The sequence below is a fragment of the Moschus berezovskii genome, chromosome 27, assembly GCF_049115385.1.
Source record: "Moschus berezovskii isolate FMDL1 chromosome 27, NW_MosBer_1.0, whole genome shotgun sequence".
Classification (NCBI taxonomy): domain Eukaryota; kingdom Metazoa; phylum Chordata; class Mammalia; order Artiodactyla; family Moschidae; genus Moschus; species Moschus berezovskii.
The window spans coordinates 32,050,516-32,067,036 of NC_142486.1; the positions used below are offsets into that span (position 1 = coordinate 32,050,516).

The window sequence follows — 16,521 nt, forward strand, 5'->3', positions numbered from 1 at the left end:
GACCAGTGTAGGAGGAAGCGGACGCCAGCCAGCCCAGCCCTGCTCGGCCCCCATACAGCAGAAGGGAGTGTCCCCCAGGCTGATCCCCCCTCACTCCATCTACCTCCCTTCCCCATGGCTCATGAGATTGAAGTTGCAAGAGGGCTGGGCCTGCCTGGAAAAGAACACACCAACATCAAGGATCCTAGGACTTGGTTAGTAAAAGGAATGAGTTTGGACAGTTGCATTTATGATACCAAGAAAAGAGGGCTCACATATCAGAAGGAGTCAATGAATAAATGTGGGTGACTGGGGATACTCAAATATTAATACCTCTTTCCAAATAGTGGGTTCTCGGTGAGGACCCGTGGGGAAAAATCAGTTCTTAGGGGAGGGGAAAGGGGGCAAAAAAAATCTTAGATATCACAGTGGTGTGTGGCCCTCCAAAACTCAACCCTGCCCAACCAAGTCTTATTTCTTAGTACTTAATTTCTCTTGTTAGGTGGGAATTAAATTATATTCAAATTCATTAATTAAATTTGAATATAATTTATTTTTTTCCCCTTGGGGACGGGGGAGAGGAAAAGAGGGGAGGCAGCTATAATGAAAGCAAGATTGGGAAGTCCTGCTCTGAACTGGGTTCGATGAATGAGCTACTCCCAGACTCACTTCTGTAGGCCCAGGAGTAAATAGCGGTCTAACCCTCCCTGACCCTTTAAGAGTAACTTTCACCCACCGAGCAAATCACTGAGACTTGGAACAAGGGATGTTTTCAGTTAGGGACCCCAGACTTCCAATAGGTATATTTGTGGATGAGAAAATGGGGTCCAGGTTGGTGCAGCTGGTCATGGGCCAATTTCCAAGGTCAAGCCTGGTTCTTCTTGCTCCAGGAATGCATCTCTTCGTGCCTCAGAAATGCCTCCTTTTTATAACCAGTGGTCACATTCAGCTACATAACATTCGGCCGCAATGCAGTGTGGAAAGGCAGGGCCCCTGGTTCGAGAAGTGTTTGGAATTTCAGGATGGTGGCTGTGTTCAACTGAGCTTGGCAGGCCCTTGTGCCCATAGGGTCCCGTGGGACTACATGGGTCGCGTGCCCGGGAGGCCAGCCCCTGTCACATTTTCCATGTTTAAAAAATGAGTTTGAAATGCCTCTCTCTGGATTTGGAAGGAACTAAATAAAAGAGTCATTCTGAGATGGTGTGAAGAGAAATCTCCAGCCCTTAACATTTCCCTGATTTCTGTGGGGGCAGGTGGAAGGTGGGTGGAGAGCCCCCTTCAATGTGTCCTTTTAAATGGACAGTCGAGAAAAGCCACTCTCAGGGGCTTAATAACAAAGTTAAACAACTGGGGAGGGAGGAGGGAGACCCCCTTGTTTGTTCCTTTATTCCCCCCACAAAGCTCCCTGTAACCATGGCAACCTGAGTTCTGCAGAGGCCTGTACCCTAGCCACCCAGGGGGCAACCAAAGGATTCTCAAGGCTGTGCTTTTTTTGTGGCAGAACTGTGGCTTTGCTGTTTTGTTAAACTCAGAGATGCTTTCCTGTGGTTTCCACTTTGTCCCACATGTCTTCGATGGAATTGTGCTCTGGAGCGATAAAGTGTTCTCTGGTGGCGGTGGAGGGTGTCTGCCTGTGTCCCCATGTGTATGTCTGTGTCCGTATGTCCGTCTGCCCTTAAGCGTTTCACATGGTGGGGGAGAGGAGGAGCGGATGGAGGTCAGTTGAACAACAACCACCCATTCTGGAAGGGTGGTTAAGTGGGTGGCTTGGTGGGCCTCCTGATCTTGGGGGAAATCGAATTAAAAAGAAATGGGGGATGGCGAGAGAGGGGCAAGAAAAATGGGGACTCACTGAAGTGGCATTTCCTGGCCTGGGGCCTTGGGGAAGAAAGCATGCTTTGGAATTTATTTAGAAAGCTTTTGAAGCAGCTGGTTATGTTTTTTCTTAAAAACACACACACACACACAACCCATTCTAGGCTGTTGGCTGTTGTTCTTTTCAGAATTATGAGTGTGTTTATGTGGCTGTTTGATCCAAAAGCCATGTTCCCGAGAGACAGTGTCCTAAAGTTCCAGAAAATAGGACGTGACTACAAGGAAGCTGATGACGCCTAATAAAAGACGCAAGGGTCGGTGGGTGTTCATTTCCAGGATAGAAACCCAGGGCCTTCCTTCCTTGAGAGGTCTTGGAAAGAATCCTGCCTCCCCCCAGCTTTCCCACTCTTGCGTGTTCTCCCTCAACAGCACAGTTCACAATTCCCGGCCGAGTTTCTTCTTTTTCGGAGGAGAGAGGCAATCGCTCAGTCGTGTCCAACTCTTTGCTACCCCATAGACTGTAACCCACTGGGCTTCACTGTCCATGGAATTTTCCAGGCAAGAATACTGGAGTGGGTTGCCATTTCCTTCTCCAGGGGATCTTCCTGACCCAGGGATTGAACCCAGGTCTCCTGCATCGCAGGCAGATTCTTTATCGTTTGAGCCATCAGGGAAGCCCCTTTTCGCAAAGCACTCTGCTTGCAACCATGGCCGACTGTGCTGTTTTAGACTTTCTGGACCCCCCACCCCCACTGCTGAGATACTTTCTGCTCTTGTGGTGTTTAAATATGACTCATTTTTTCATAATAAGTGGCGCGGGCAGCTCCGGGGCTGCCTTTCCTGAGACAGGAAGGGACAGGGAGTCCTTGACGGTCAGCACGGATGTAAATTACCTGGAAGCCCCAGGCGACTGGGTTCTCCGGGCTGGGTCTCCTCCAGCCCAGGCCACAGATAGGGGCTGCAGGGTGCGGCTAGCGGGGGACAGCCTGGAGGGGACAACAGCTGACTTCGGAGGTGAACCTGGTATAGACGTGTCCTTGAGCTGAGACCTGTGGCCATCTTCCCTGCCCGCTTCTGCTTCTGGGTAGCAGAGGAAATTGACACAGTTATGAACTTTAACCGCTTTTCACAGTCTGTCTCAGTTTTAAACCCTAAACCTGTTTTCGCAGAGATGTTCTGTGGTCCTTCTGGTTAACTCCTGTACTGTAGACCCCCAGCCCCACCCACACATAGGGGCCTTCTGAACTGTGTACCTTGTTTCTCTTACAGACCTTCTGCTTCCTCTGCCCTGTCTAGGGTGAACCTTTCTTCTGGAACCTTCCATGGCTCCCATCGCTGTCCCATAGAACCAGAAAGAGAGCCACATAGGCAATTCAAAATTGTTGAGTAGCCACATTTAAGAATCCACCTGCAATGTGGGAGATCTGGGTTCAGTCCCTGGGCTGGGAAGGTCCCCTGGAGAAGGAAATGGCAACTCACTCTGGTATTCTTGCCTGGAGAATTCCATGGACAGAGGAGCCTGGCGGGCTACGATCCATTGGGTGGCAAAGAGTTGGACATGACTGACAGCGATGAACACAATTGCATTTTGAAAAGTAAAAAGAAACAGGTGAAATGAACTTTAAAAAAGCATGCCCGCTAAGTCGTGTATGACTGTGACCCCATGGACTGTAGCCCACCAGGGTCCTCTGTTCATGGGATTTTCCAGGCAAGAATACTGGAGTGGGCTGCCGTTTCCTACTTCAGGGGATCTTCCCGATCTGTGATCGAACCCGAGTCTCTTGCGTGTCCTGCATTGGCAGGTGGATTCTTTACCACCTGGGGAGCCCAAAATAAACTTTACCAACTTGTTAATTCTGGCTGTCTAAAAATATCATTTTGATGTGGAGACATATAAAAGAAAATTATGAATGAGATATTTCACATTAACATTTTTTAAATGTTTTGACATCCAGGGTGTATTTTACATTTACATCACATCCCAAATTGGATGCTAAAATATTATCAGAAACATTTGATCTTGATTCAGAGTTCCTTCGGTTTGCTGTTGAAACAGTAGATTCACATACCCAGGGCATCCCAGACTTACATAAAAGTGTTCTGATGAGTGAATCGTGTATCCTGTTGTTGTCGTTGTTCTAACCTCACTGCACAGCTTGTGGGAATCTTAGTTCCCCAACTAGGGATTGAGCCTGGGCCGTCAGCAGTGAAGGTGTAGAGAGTCTTAACTACCGGACCGCCAGGGAGTTCCCTGTATCCTATTTCGATTTTCTTTTTTTAAGGTTTATTTATTTATGTTTTGGGTGTGCTGGCTCTTCGTTGCTGTGTGCAGGCTTTCTCGAGCTGTGGCGCGCAAGGGCTGCTCTTCATGGCGTGCGCGGGCTTCTCATTGCACTGGCTTCTCTCGTTGTGGAGCACAGGCTGTAGGTCCGAGGGCTTCAGTAATTGCGGCTCCCAGACTAGAGCACAGGCTTAACAGTTGAGGCCCACAGGCCTACTTGCTCCGAGGCATGTGGGATCCTCCAGATCAGGAATCAAACCTGTTTCTCCTGCGTTGGCAGGCTGATTCTTTACCACCGAGCCACCAGGCAACACCACCACCACCTACCCCGCCCCCCATATTCTATTTTAAATTTAAATCACTTAAATATAATTTAGCCATTCTGTTCCTCAGTCACATTTCAAGTGTTCAGCCAGCCTTGTGTGGTTGCTGGCGGCCGTAATGGACAGCCCAGATAGAGACCATTTCCCCCATTCCAGAAAGTTCCCTTGGACAGTCCAGTCTTATAGAATAAGGTTCAAACATCTCCATAGAGCTTTCAAAATTTTCTGGAACCCAGGCCCGACCTGTCTGGCTTTATTGATTGATTTTTCTGCACGTTCATTTTCCCATGCCTCTCTTTCCACTTTGAAAGCCCTTTCATCTCTTCCCCCAGAGAAATCTCTGTCGGACTGGGCTGAAAAGCAGAGTGTCCTTGAAGGAGTCTCCCCCTTTCCCTGCGGCAGAATGAATGGTTGCCTCTGCTTCCCACGGGTTCTAGAAGAAGAGGCAGGGTGCGTGGGAAGCAGTGACGGGCCAGTCAATCCCCCGGCCCGTGGCTCACCGCCCTCAGAGCTCGGGGCCTCGTTTCTCCTGAGACAGGTTTGAATGGATCTTCTAACGCAGGCTTAGCCCTGCCCCACTGGAAAGCAGAACCAGACAAAGGACGGCTCTGTGTCCTTCTCCAGCGGCCCCGGGGGCGGCCGAGCATGGGACCGCAGACAGGAACACGCCCCGGGTCCAGGCCATGTAATTCTAGGCAGGCATCAGCTCTGCGGGGAAAAAGACTTTTCTTTGCCCTCACAAAAGGAAATATGTGCTCTGATTCTCGTTTGTCAAAATGTGAACTGCTTGGGGTGTGTGTGCCTGTGTGTTTACTTTTTAAAAAAATTATAACATATTGGAGAAGGAAAGGGCAGCCCACTCCAGTATTCTTGCTTGGGAAATCCTGTGGACCGAGGAGCCTGGCAGGCTACAGTCCATGGGGTCACAAAAGAGTCGGACATAGTGACTAAAACAACAGCAACAACATACCATATTAAAGAATATTTTTCCCATTACTTAGGTTATCAATTGTAATCAGATATATTAAAAGCTACAAATACTCCCCAGAATAAATTAATGAATGCATGATAAGTAAAATAAAAACCTCTAACATATATACAAAAAAGGGTACATAATTATAAACTCTAGTTTTCACAAAGTGGACATTCCTATGTAACCACCCCAGATGAAGAAAGAGAACATGACTAACCCCCTTCTCCTGCTTCTAGACTCCACTTCCCCTTCCCAAATTAATCACTTTCTTGACTTCTAGCCCCAAGGTTCCTTTCGGGACTTCAGGTATCTAGCATTATATGGGATGCATTTCTTGGCATCAGGCTCGTTTTGCTCAGTATTCCTTTTGTCATAGTTTGTAGTTGGGTTTTGAGGGCCTTTGTTTTTTCCATCCCCTGAAACACGGAGTAAAAGTTGCAGTGGTTAATTAAAAGAAAGAAACAAAAGGAAAAACATTAGATGTGAAAGACAGGTTGTGGTTAGGTGATGGTTTCAAGTGTGAAAAAGCTTCTGCTCACATTTGGCTGATGTTTGCCTTGGGGATTTTTTTTTCTCTCTTTTTTTTCCATAATTTTATTTATTTTTGTCTTGGTTGCTGCTCGGGGTTTTCTCTAGTTGTGGCGATGGGGAGGGGGCTCCTCTCTAGTCGCGGTACATGGGCTTCTCATTGCGGTGGCTTCTCTCATTGCAGAGCGCAGGCTCTGGGGCCTGCGGGCTTCAGGAGTTACAGCACGTGGGCTCAGTAGTTGCAGCACACAGGGTCTAGAGCACAGGCTCAATAGCTGTGGTGCATGGGCTTTGTTGCTCCGAGGCATGTGGGATCTTCCTGTTTCAGGCAGGTTCTTTGCCACTGAGCCACCAGGGAAGCCCCTGGGAAATGTCTACGATTAGGTGATTTTTCTCTTGTCATTATCTACCTTTTATTTATTTATTTAAATGAAAATGCAAAGGATGTGCAATTCCCAAGGCAATTTTTTTTTTTCTTTTTGGTCAGCATGTGGGATCTTAGTTCCCTGACCAGGGATCGAACACCTGCCCCCTTCAGGAGAAGTGCAGAGTCTTAACCCCTGGACCACCAGGGAAGTGCGCAACCTTTTAGCTTCACGTAGGGAATCTCTTGTTAAGGTAGTCCTTCCTGGGCCTGGAAGGGCTGAGGGTCATTCCCTTTGTGGCTTTTGAACAAGGCTGGATACTGGTCACTTCCTGATCATCTGTTTATCGGGAAGAAAATGAGAGACTGAGGGTGGAAACCAAGAGACTGGACGGGGGCAGGGACGTCCATGGAGTTGCTGATCTGGTGTCTTCTGGTTCTGCTTTAGGTAAAATGTCTGTTCCAGGATCCTACCAGGCGGCCGCTGGGCCCTCTGCGGTGCCAACCGCGCCCCCATCCTATGAAGAGACGGTGGCCGTCAACAGTTACTACCCCACGCCTCCAGCACCCACGCCTGGGCCGAACACGGGGCTCATGACGGGCCCGGATGGGAAGGGGATGAACCCACCTGCCTACTACACCCAGCCAGTGCCTGTCCCCAATGCCAATGCAAGTACGTACATACAACTTCCCGGCCCCCTTCCCTTCCACTGCAGAGGGCACAGGTTTGATCTCTGATCGGGGAACTAAGATCCCACATGCCACTTGGTGCAGCCAAAAAATAAATTAATAGGAATCCACCTGCAATGCAAGAAACCTAGGTTTGATCCTTGGGTTGGGAAGATCCCCTGGAGAAGGGAACGGCGACCCACTCCAGTATTCTTGCCTGGAGAATTTCATGGACAGAGGAGCTAGTGGGCTACCATCCATGGGGTCATAGTCAGACATGAGCGACTACCACTTTTCACTTTCAAATTGATAAAAGTGATTTTTTTTTTTTTTTAAGAAGAGACACCAAAGTGACTGCCCCAGAGTCTAGGCAGTCAGTCCAACTCTCTCTGTTCTGAAATTTCACATCTAGTCTTGGGTTCCATGTCAGGGAGGCTCTTGGCTTTTCCATAATATAAGGCATGGTTCATGAGCTTTCCCAAGTTGGACATCAGCCAGTCCTCTGGTGTTCATCACAGGGGGATGACCGACTATCCCAGAAAAATGTGGGAATGGGAGCTTGATTTGGGAGCCTCCCGCCCTTGCTGCTGAGGTTTCTCTGGAGAAGCCCTGCCCTGAGGCTGGGGCTGGAGTAGGAGAGGGGGAGAATGCAGTGGTGATGAGGAATGGGTAGCCTGCAACCCACCCCCAGCTCATCATGAGTGCAGGCCACTCCCCTGCCTTCGAGCACTTTCTTCATGATCTTTCCCTTTGGTACTTCCTGCTGCTCAGACGCACTCAGGTATGTTGCTGACTCAGTGTCGTAAGCAGCTCGGAGAGTGGGCCCAGGCATCAGACTGCCTGGATTCATCAGCCTCCTCCTTGTACCTCAGTTTTCCCCATCTGTAAAATGGGGCTCATCAAGTACCTGCAACCAGGGACTGTTAAGGTTAAATAAAGTTCTATGAGTAATTCCTGGGATAAACATGAACTGTCATTGGGGGCCTTCCCTGGTGGTCCACTGGTTAAGACTCTGTGCTCCCAGTACAGGGGATTCAGGTTTGACTCCTGGTCAGGGAACTAAGATCTCACATGTTGTGCTGCCAAAAGATAAAAAAAATCGTGCTGAAGTGACTTTGACTGCTCCAAATGGAAGATGACAAGGCTTTGGACTATTTTATAGATCCCACTCTGATCAATAAGTAACTCATTCTTGCAGGCCCAAAAAACTGATTAAAATTTATGTTAGATACTGCTCTTCTACAGGGGATGGTGTGTGTTTTGGAGTTTTCTATTAATGGGTCTTTCTAGGAATAGTAAGTCTGGTTAGCTCTGGGTGGTAATGTCCCCTAATACAAAGATCACAGAAATGGCATTTCAACAACATTAAAGAGAACAGAAGGAAGTTACTTTGACAAAACCATGAGCTTCAACAACTTGGCCAAAAATCAAAAAGAGCACACTAAGCCTGAGGGCTTGGTGATTTCCGTCACCCTCAGGGCTCTTCTGATGCTTGTGGACGTTGTCCACACGTTTTCTCCTTTGAGCATGACGTCACATACCCATTGCGTGTATCAGCATGGTCCTCTGACTTTAAAGAACTGAGTCAGTAGTCCCTGGCTTGGTAAATGCCAGCCTTATCTCTGGACCTGGGAGCTAGTTAAGGAGCCCGTGTGAAACGAAGGCTTGTGTGTGGATACACTGTGTACCAGCATGGATGAGGTTCTTTACCATCTTTGTCCCATTTAATCCTCGTGACGGCTCTTATTGCATTTTTTCAATAACAGCTTTATTGAGATTGAATTCCCATATCATAAAGTTCACTCTTTTAAAGTATACAGTTCAGTGGTTTTAGCATATTCACAGAGCTGTGCAACCATCAGCCCTCATTCCAGAACGTTTCCATCACCCCAGAAAGAAACCCCATTCCCGTTAGCAGTCACCCTCTCAACCCCCCTCCTCCTAACCCCTGGCAACCACTAATCTATGGATGGAGAAAATTGAGGCCAAAAACCCATCACATCACTGTTTCTGAAATTACCATGTGCAGACCACCTTCATAGAACCACTCAAAAGCTTAAAAATTGGTTTGGGGACCCTGCCTCAGACCTGCTGAATCAGACTGTCTTGAGGGGTGGGCCCAGGAATCTGCATTCTCAGTTAGCTCCCCACTTGAGTCCAGAGACGGTCGAATTTGAAGCCTGGTGGAGCTGGGTCAAGTCTCCCCAGAAACAGAGTCCTCCCCCACATCTTGTGTGTGGAGGTTTCAAGAGCCCCTCAAATGAAAATTCTGGAAGTCTGCCACTGTTTTCTCTTTTTCCCTTTTTGTCATCTTTCTCCTCCTAACCCGGCCCCCAATTTATTTTGGTAAAATACACATAAAATTGATTGCCTGAAGCATTGTAGTGCATGGTTCAGTGGCATTATTAAGTATGTTCATATTTTTGTGCAACCCCTACCACCTTGCATCTCTGGAACTCTTTACATTTTACAAAACAAACTCTATACCCATTAAATGGTTGCACTAATCCCTCTTATCCCCCAGCCCTGGCACCCACCATTACGCTTTTTTTTTTTTTTAATGTGGACCATTTAAAAAACCTTTATTGAATTCGTTCCAATATTGCTTCTGTTTTATGATTTGATTGTTTGGCCTCAAGGCATGTGAGATCTTAGCTCCTCGACCAGGGATTGAACCTGTACCCCCTGCATTGGAAGGCGAAGTCTTAACCACTGGACCACCAGGGAAGTCCCCATTCCTTTCATCTCTGTGAATTCGGCTACTCTAGTTGGCTCCTATATGTGGACTCATACCGTATTGGTCTTTTTGTGACTGGCTTATTTCACTTAGCCTGATGCCCTAAAAGACCATCCACATTGTGAAATGTGTCAGAGTATCCTTCCTTTTTTAAGGCTGAGTAATATTTCACTGAATGAATGGACCACATTTTGTTCATCCAGTCATTCACGGATGGGCATTTGGGCCACTGCTACCTCTTGCTTGGTTCTTGTGAACAGTGCTGCCCTGAACAGGGATGTGCAGATATCTGTCGGGACCCTGCCCCTCTTGGTCTGCACTTAACGAACGTCTCCCTCGTTTCCTGATTGGCCGGTTTGTTCTGTCCCTCCCATCAGTTGCCGTGCAGACAGTCTACGTGCAGCAGCCCATCTCCTTTTACGACCGCCCGGTCCAGATGTGTTGTCCTTCCTGCAACAAGATGATTGTGACGCAGCTGTCATATAATGCAGGCGCCCTCACCTGGCTCTCCTGTGGGAGCCTGTGCCTGCTGGGGTAAGTCTGGGGTCCGCTCAGACCCCGAGCTCTCCCGAATTCCTCTCCTCCAGGATTTCTCAGCCACAGCACATGCTTCTCTGTTTTTTTTTTTTTTTTTTTACATGCTTCTCTGTTGCGGGGTGTGCCCTGTAGAATGTTGAGCTCGCATTTCTGGTCTCTCCCCGCTGGATGCCAGTAGCTCCTGTGCCCCCATTGTTACAACCCAGAAATTGTGCCCAGTTGAGGACCCCTGCCCTCGATCACATCAGCGCCTGGAGGCTGCTCAGCCGTCATTTGTTCTCAGACCACTCCCTGCGTGTCGGGACAAGTGAGGCAGCCGGGTGCATCTGTATAGGATGATACCCTTGGGGATTTCTTTTTCTTCTAGAATTTCATGACCTAAGTAATAATGTTTGTTTGATTCGAAGAGAAGCTTTAAACAATCTGTACATTAAAATAATTTATAGTCGTCTCTTCAAAACTTCTTATCCTTTTATGACCCCCAATAGTTTTCTGTTGTCTCCACAAGGGGTGTGAGTAAATATTTATGTCTGAACCGAGAGTATTATTTTGAAAGAGATAATACATTCTGTCCTGGGAGAAATTTGAGGAAGCACCACTTAATTTTTTTTTTTTTCCCCCTCACACAAAGGCAGGCAGCCTCCGTATTCCTGGTTGTGTGAGTCACTCGGAAAACCTCAGGCACTCCGTTTTCTTCCTTGAAGGAAGTGGGGTTTGCGTGTTTCTTTTCAGAAGCCTTGCTTGGCTGTTTCCTCATTTTCTTCTTGTGACCTAAAAAGAGAAGAAGTGATAGTTCTCTTCTTAATTTCAAAGAGAGGCTCAAAGCCCCTAAGAGCTTAACTGGCTTCCTTGAGGACTTGCATAGAGTGGGGAAGAAAGGATACTGAAAATGTGGCATAGAAGTTCGTCATCTTTTGGACATTCCTGTTGAAACTAACTTTATCTTTGAAATCAGTGACGGACAAAATGGAAAAGTTTATCACATATTGGCCCCTGGCTTTCGAATGGAGGCAGCTTTTCCTGTCCCTTCCTGCTTTTTCTTCCTTCCATGCAGTAGCGTGTTCTCAGATCCTGCTTCTCACTGCTGTGTGGCTGTGGGCAGGTGACTTCATGTGTTCCGGTTTCCTCATCTGTAAACTGGGAGTGCTAATGCCTCCCTTGGGGATGGCGGGATTTGTTGAGGATAAAGTTGGTGAATGTGTGTGCATTGCCCCTTGGAGCCAGAGGTTAGGCTCATCTCTAAACGCTGCCCTTATATGAACCTAGGTAAGTTTAGGCAATAGGAAATTCCATTCATGAGATTGTTTCCTCATCGGGTTATTTCCGGATCCTGCTTAATGTAAATCAGTGCCTTCCTGTAAAATGCTGATTTTTTTTTTTTAACTGTGTTTTTGGCCAGCTTTGGTTATAAGGCTGTGGGGTGTCTTCTGACACCATCCAATGCTCCAGCACCAGGTTGGGTGTCCAGTGATTCCATTCAGTTCAGACACTAATGACCTGGAGTCAGTACAGACCCCCACATCTTAAAGGCTCAGTCCCACAGCTGTCCCCCCACTTCAGATGCGTCAGAAGTCCTGGATCCCCAGTCCTTCGGACCAATCAGGGGTCCTGCTAGTTGCTAGCATATTTGATAATACGCTAGAATGGCTCACAGAACTCAGAATGGCACTTTACCTGCATTTACTGGTTTATTATACAGGAGACAAACGGACATCCAGATGAGGGGGTAACAGGGCGAGGTCCAGATGGGTCCTGAGGGCTCTGTCCTTGTGGAGCTGGGATGCAGCCACCTTCTGGGGACATAAATGTGTCCACCGACCCAGAAGCTCTCCAAACACAGTTGTTCAAGAGCTTTTATAACCCAGTCCTCAGCCCCTCACCCCTCATCCCCCCATTCCACCCCAGAGGTCTGTGGTTGGGGCTGAGAGTTTTAAGCCTCTAGTGACTTGGTCTTTCTGGTGACCAGCCCATCCCGAGCCTGTCTAGGGACCCACCCCAGACGCCCTCCTAGCATACACTCAGTTGTGATGGAAAGCGATCCCTTGTGAATATGGAGATGCAGCTCTGTCACTCAGGAAATTCCAAGAGTCTTGGAGCTCTGTGCCAGGAACCAGAGACAAAGACAGAATATCTCTTCTTACACCTCAGGCTGTAGGGAGGTCCTGCCTGCCGAGAGGTCCTTCCTGTGTGTGCCCTTGATGGCTTATGTAGGTTAAAGGACATAATTTGTGGGACTTTATTTGGTTGCTGCTGTGAGAAGAAACTTCTCCGTATGGAAAAGCGATCAGTCCAAGACAGGAGTCGCCAAACTACAGCCCAGGGGCCAAATCCAACCCCTTGTAAGTTTTATTGGAACATGTCATGCCCTTTATGAACAGATTATCTGTGGCCACTTTCACGCTCCAGCAACAGAATAAGACCCGTGTAGCCTGAAACATGTACTCCCTGGCCCTTTATAAGAGAAGTTCGCCGATTGCAATCTAAGACTTTGAAAGATGCCCTAATGACCGAAGAGTTGATAATACGCCCAGGACAGTCTGTCAGTGGTGACAGCCTTGGCGAGAGGGAGCTGCCATAACAAATTACCATAAACTTGATGGCTTCAAATGAAAGGAATTGTTTTCTCTCACCATTCTGGAAGGTTCCCAGGTAGCGCTAGTGGTAAAGAACCCATCCGCCAATGCCAGAGATGTAAGAGACATGGGCTTGACCCCTGGATTGGGAAGATCCCCTAGAGGAGGGCATGGCAACCCACTCCAGTATTCTTGCCTGGAGAATTCCACGGACAGAGGAGCCTGGTAGGCTACAGTCCTTAGGGTCTCATACAGTCAGACCCGACTGAAGGGACTTAGTGTTCTGGAAGCCAGAAGTCCAAAATCAAGACTCCATGCTCCTTCGGAAGGCTCTAAGGGCAGAATCTGTCCTTGCCTCTTCCAGCTTCTGGAAGTCCAGGTGTTGTTGGCTGTGGCTGTATCTCTCTCGTCTCTGCCTCTGTCTTTCCATGGGCTTCGTCTCTCTGTGTTTCTTTCTTCTTTTGAATATTTAGTATGATAGAGTTTTCTTATTAATTAATTTTATTTTTGGCTTCACTGGGTCTTTGTTGCTGCACCCAGGCTTTCCCTAGTTGCGGTGAGCGGGGGATGCTACTTGGTTGTGACTCTCAGGCTTCTCTTTGCGGAGCACTGGCTCTGGGCGCTTGGGCTTAGTCGCCCCACGGCATATGGACTGACCAGGGATGGAACCCGTGTCCCCTGCGTTGGCAGGCAGATGCTTATCCACTGCACCACCAGGGAAGTCTCACCTCTCTGTATTTCTGTGTGTCCTCTTCTCTTATCAGGACCCCAGTCTTTGAGTTTAAGGAGCCCACCCCACATAACTGAGGAAGATCCTATCTTGAGATCCTTAATTACGTCTGCAAAGACCCATTTTCCAAATAAGATCACATTCATATGTTCCAGGGGTTAGGACTCTGACATATCTTCCCAGGGGGTTCAGTGGGAAGGAATCCCCCTGTCAATGCAAGGGACCCAGGAGATGTGGGTTTGATCCCTGAATCGGCAAGATCCCCTGGAGGAGGGCATGGCAACTCGCTCCAATATTCTTACCTGGAGAATCCCATGGCCAGAGAAGCCTGGTGGGCTACAGTCTATGGGGTCGCAGAGTCGGACACAGCTTGAGCACGCATGCATGTATCTTTTTGATGGCTGCCGTCCAGATGATCACAGTAACACGCCGTGTGTGTGGCCTGTTTTGTTCCAGGTGCATCGCAGGCTGCTGCTTCATCCCGTTCTGTGTGGACGCCCTGCAGGACGTGGACCACCACTGTCCCAACTGCAAAGCCCTCCTGGGCACCTACAAGCGTTTGTAGGACTCGGCCAGACCTGAAGGGAGCCGTGTGCTACAGGAAGGCCTCTCCGACTTCACCCAGCCCCTGCTCCTGGTGAAGGCTCTACCTTGGTGGTCTCGTGTCTCCAGGGGCTCCACCTTCGTGTCTTCTTTTGGGGGGGACATACCGCAAAAATCACACACCCTCCAAACCCCAGAAATGGCTGCTTGGAGTCGTGCACAGACATGCAAAGACGTTCTCCTTGAGTGCTGGGTCCAGGGTTTTCTGTCTCCCTCCTCCCCCTGACTGTGACCCCAGGTCATTCCATCTTACTGTGATCGTTGTCCCGTCTGAGTATCTTCTGGTGATTTGCCACTGGCTGGCTTCTTTTCTTGCCTCAGTGGGCCTTTCTTTCAGTGGTCTCCAAATCAGAAGCCCCAGACTGCCTTATTTTTGGAATTGTTCTGGCCCCAGTATGGCTGAGCCAACCTTTAGTGCCTACCACCATAGCCATCTGTTTCCACTTCTGATGACAAAAACCTTATAGACTAAGGGCTTGGCTCTCAGTTTCTGTAGCTGCAGGCTTTTAAATAGCACACGAATTCACTTTAATTTCTTTATTTGTCTCTAAGTACAAACAGGGGTTATTCACACCCACATAGCCATGAGGTCATAAATGCAGGCTAGAAATAGAAGGCTGGATCTTATCACTGACCTGCCTTCTTGGGACCAGATCCTCAGCCACTTTCCACGAAGGGCTTTTTTCTGGTAGAGCAATTGTTTTTTATATTAACACTTTTTGTGACCTTCTTTTGGTCTTAAATGCCTTTGAGCATAATTTTGAAAGAAGGGATTTGTAGAACCATTTTCCATAACCATATGAGGGGTATCATTTTCCTATCTGCCAGTGCACACTCACTTTTTTTTTTTGCCTTAACAGGAAAAGTAATGGATAATTTCATCCACTGCCTTTTCTTGGGTTTAGTGTGGTTCCTAGAAACCTCTATAATGGAACTCATTAAAGTGGGGCCCTTTTGGGGTTCCTAGTGGATGTTTGGAAAGACAAAGCACGTTTGAGCACGTCTGGGTACCATGGTGCTGAAAAGCATGGGGACCCGACTGTTTCAAAGGCATCCGAAGTCTGGATTTTATTTTTCAGAAATACAGTTTGTTTGTATAACATCAGAAGACATGATTCCTAGGACTGAAGCAGCAAGCTAGAGTTCTCAGTCCGGTGCTGTGTCATCTTTGAAATCAAGACAAAGCCGGGCTCGACTTTCAAGAGTCCTCATTTTGATAATGAATAGGCACAAGGAATGCGTGTGAATAATACTGTGTAGAAATCAAAGCCTAGACGTTGATCAAAAATCTGTATATTGGGTGAAAATTATAGTCATAACCCATCGATTCAGCTTGTTCATTTAATGTTTTGAAACTTCCAGTAATTATTTTTGCAGTGACTATAGATATACTCATAGTACTTTGTTCTCTGCTTTTCAAAAATAAAGTCTTTGGTTCACTCCGTGAACTATTTATCAATTCTTGCCATGTGAAGAAAGGTCTTATGTTGTGTTTCCAGCTGTTGTTACAAAGAGCCTTTATTTGTTCCGTAACAGTAGAAAGTCCTTCATGATAGAAAACTTCAGACTGGCTGAATATCCTGCGATGTCAACATGACCGATGGCGAGTTGGGTGGATGGCTAGTGAGTCAGATTTGAACATGAGGCTGTTGGAACCCAGTAAACGTCATCAGTGGCAGCAAGCCGTAGCTTTCAAGTTTTAATAAGATGCACAGAAGGAAGCTGTTCTCATTCATGCTCCGAACAAAACATGCTTTGTTAATTGATCGGGGTAGATGTGAGATGCTAGAAGGAGGGCATTGTAACTCGCCAGGACTATGAATGTCATCCCCTCTTTTCCTACCTGGTGATAAAACTTCGTTTTGGAAGGTGACGGTAAATCATGTCATCGCTGTGCGACTTTGTCAATTTAAACCCTAACTTCTGGTTTTGAAAAATTGCCACTCACCCCAATCACAAGCGTGTATTTTTCTTTCTCTTGACAAAATCGAAGGCCATGCATATTTAGCAGTTTTGCTCAGATGGTGGCATATAAATTGTCTCAAACTGTTATCCATTACATATGCAGAGTCTTCAAAATCTTCAAAACAAGAGCCCTATTTCAAGGACCGTAACATACATAGTCTTCAGAACTTGAAAAATAACATCGGATGCCTGGCGCTTGGAGTGTTCAGTAGACATTCCATTTTATTTTTCACATACAGGCTTATCCGTATATTGTTTACGAATTAAAAGACTATTTTGTTCTGCCCTGTTTGTTGGGGACTTGGGAGTATGTTGGAAACACTGCATCACATTCTATTATTGCAAGAGCTTTATTTTATATCTACCTGGACCTCAAAGAAGAATTTGTATGAATTTCAAACCCCGAATGGCTGTATATCTTGTTTGTATACTGTGAGTCCATCT

At 47.3% G+C, this 16,521-nt stretch overlaps 1 protein-coding gene across 4 annotated transcripts in view; it reads left to right on the forward strand.

Annotated features, from left to right (window-relative positions):
• LITAF (lipopolysaccharide induced TNF factor) overlaps window positions 1-15,560 on the forward strand; it is a 36,383-nt gene extending 20,823 nt beyond the window's left edge. For all 4 annotated transcript variants that reach the window (XM_055409504.2, XM_055409505.2, XM_055409506.2 and 1 more), the window contains exons 2-4: window positions 6,712-6,936; window positions 10,047-10,203; window positions 13,966-15,560. In XM_055409504.2, coding sequence (XP_055265479.1) covers window positions 6,717-6,936; window positions 10,047-10,203; window positions 13,966-14,074 — 486 coding nt within the window. In that variant the 5' untranslated portion in view covers window positions 6,712-6,716 and the 3' untranslated portion in view covers window positions 14,075-15,560. The remainder of the gene's footprint in view (window positions 1-6,711; window positions 6,937-10,046; window positions 10,204-13,965) is intronic.
• Window positions 15,561-16,521: the final 961 nt, after the last annotated feature.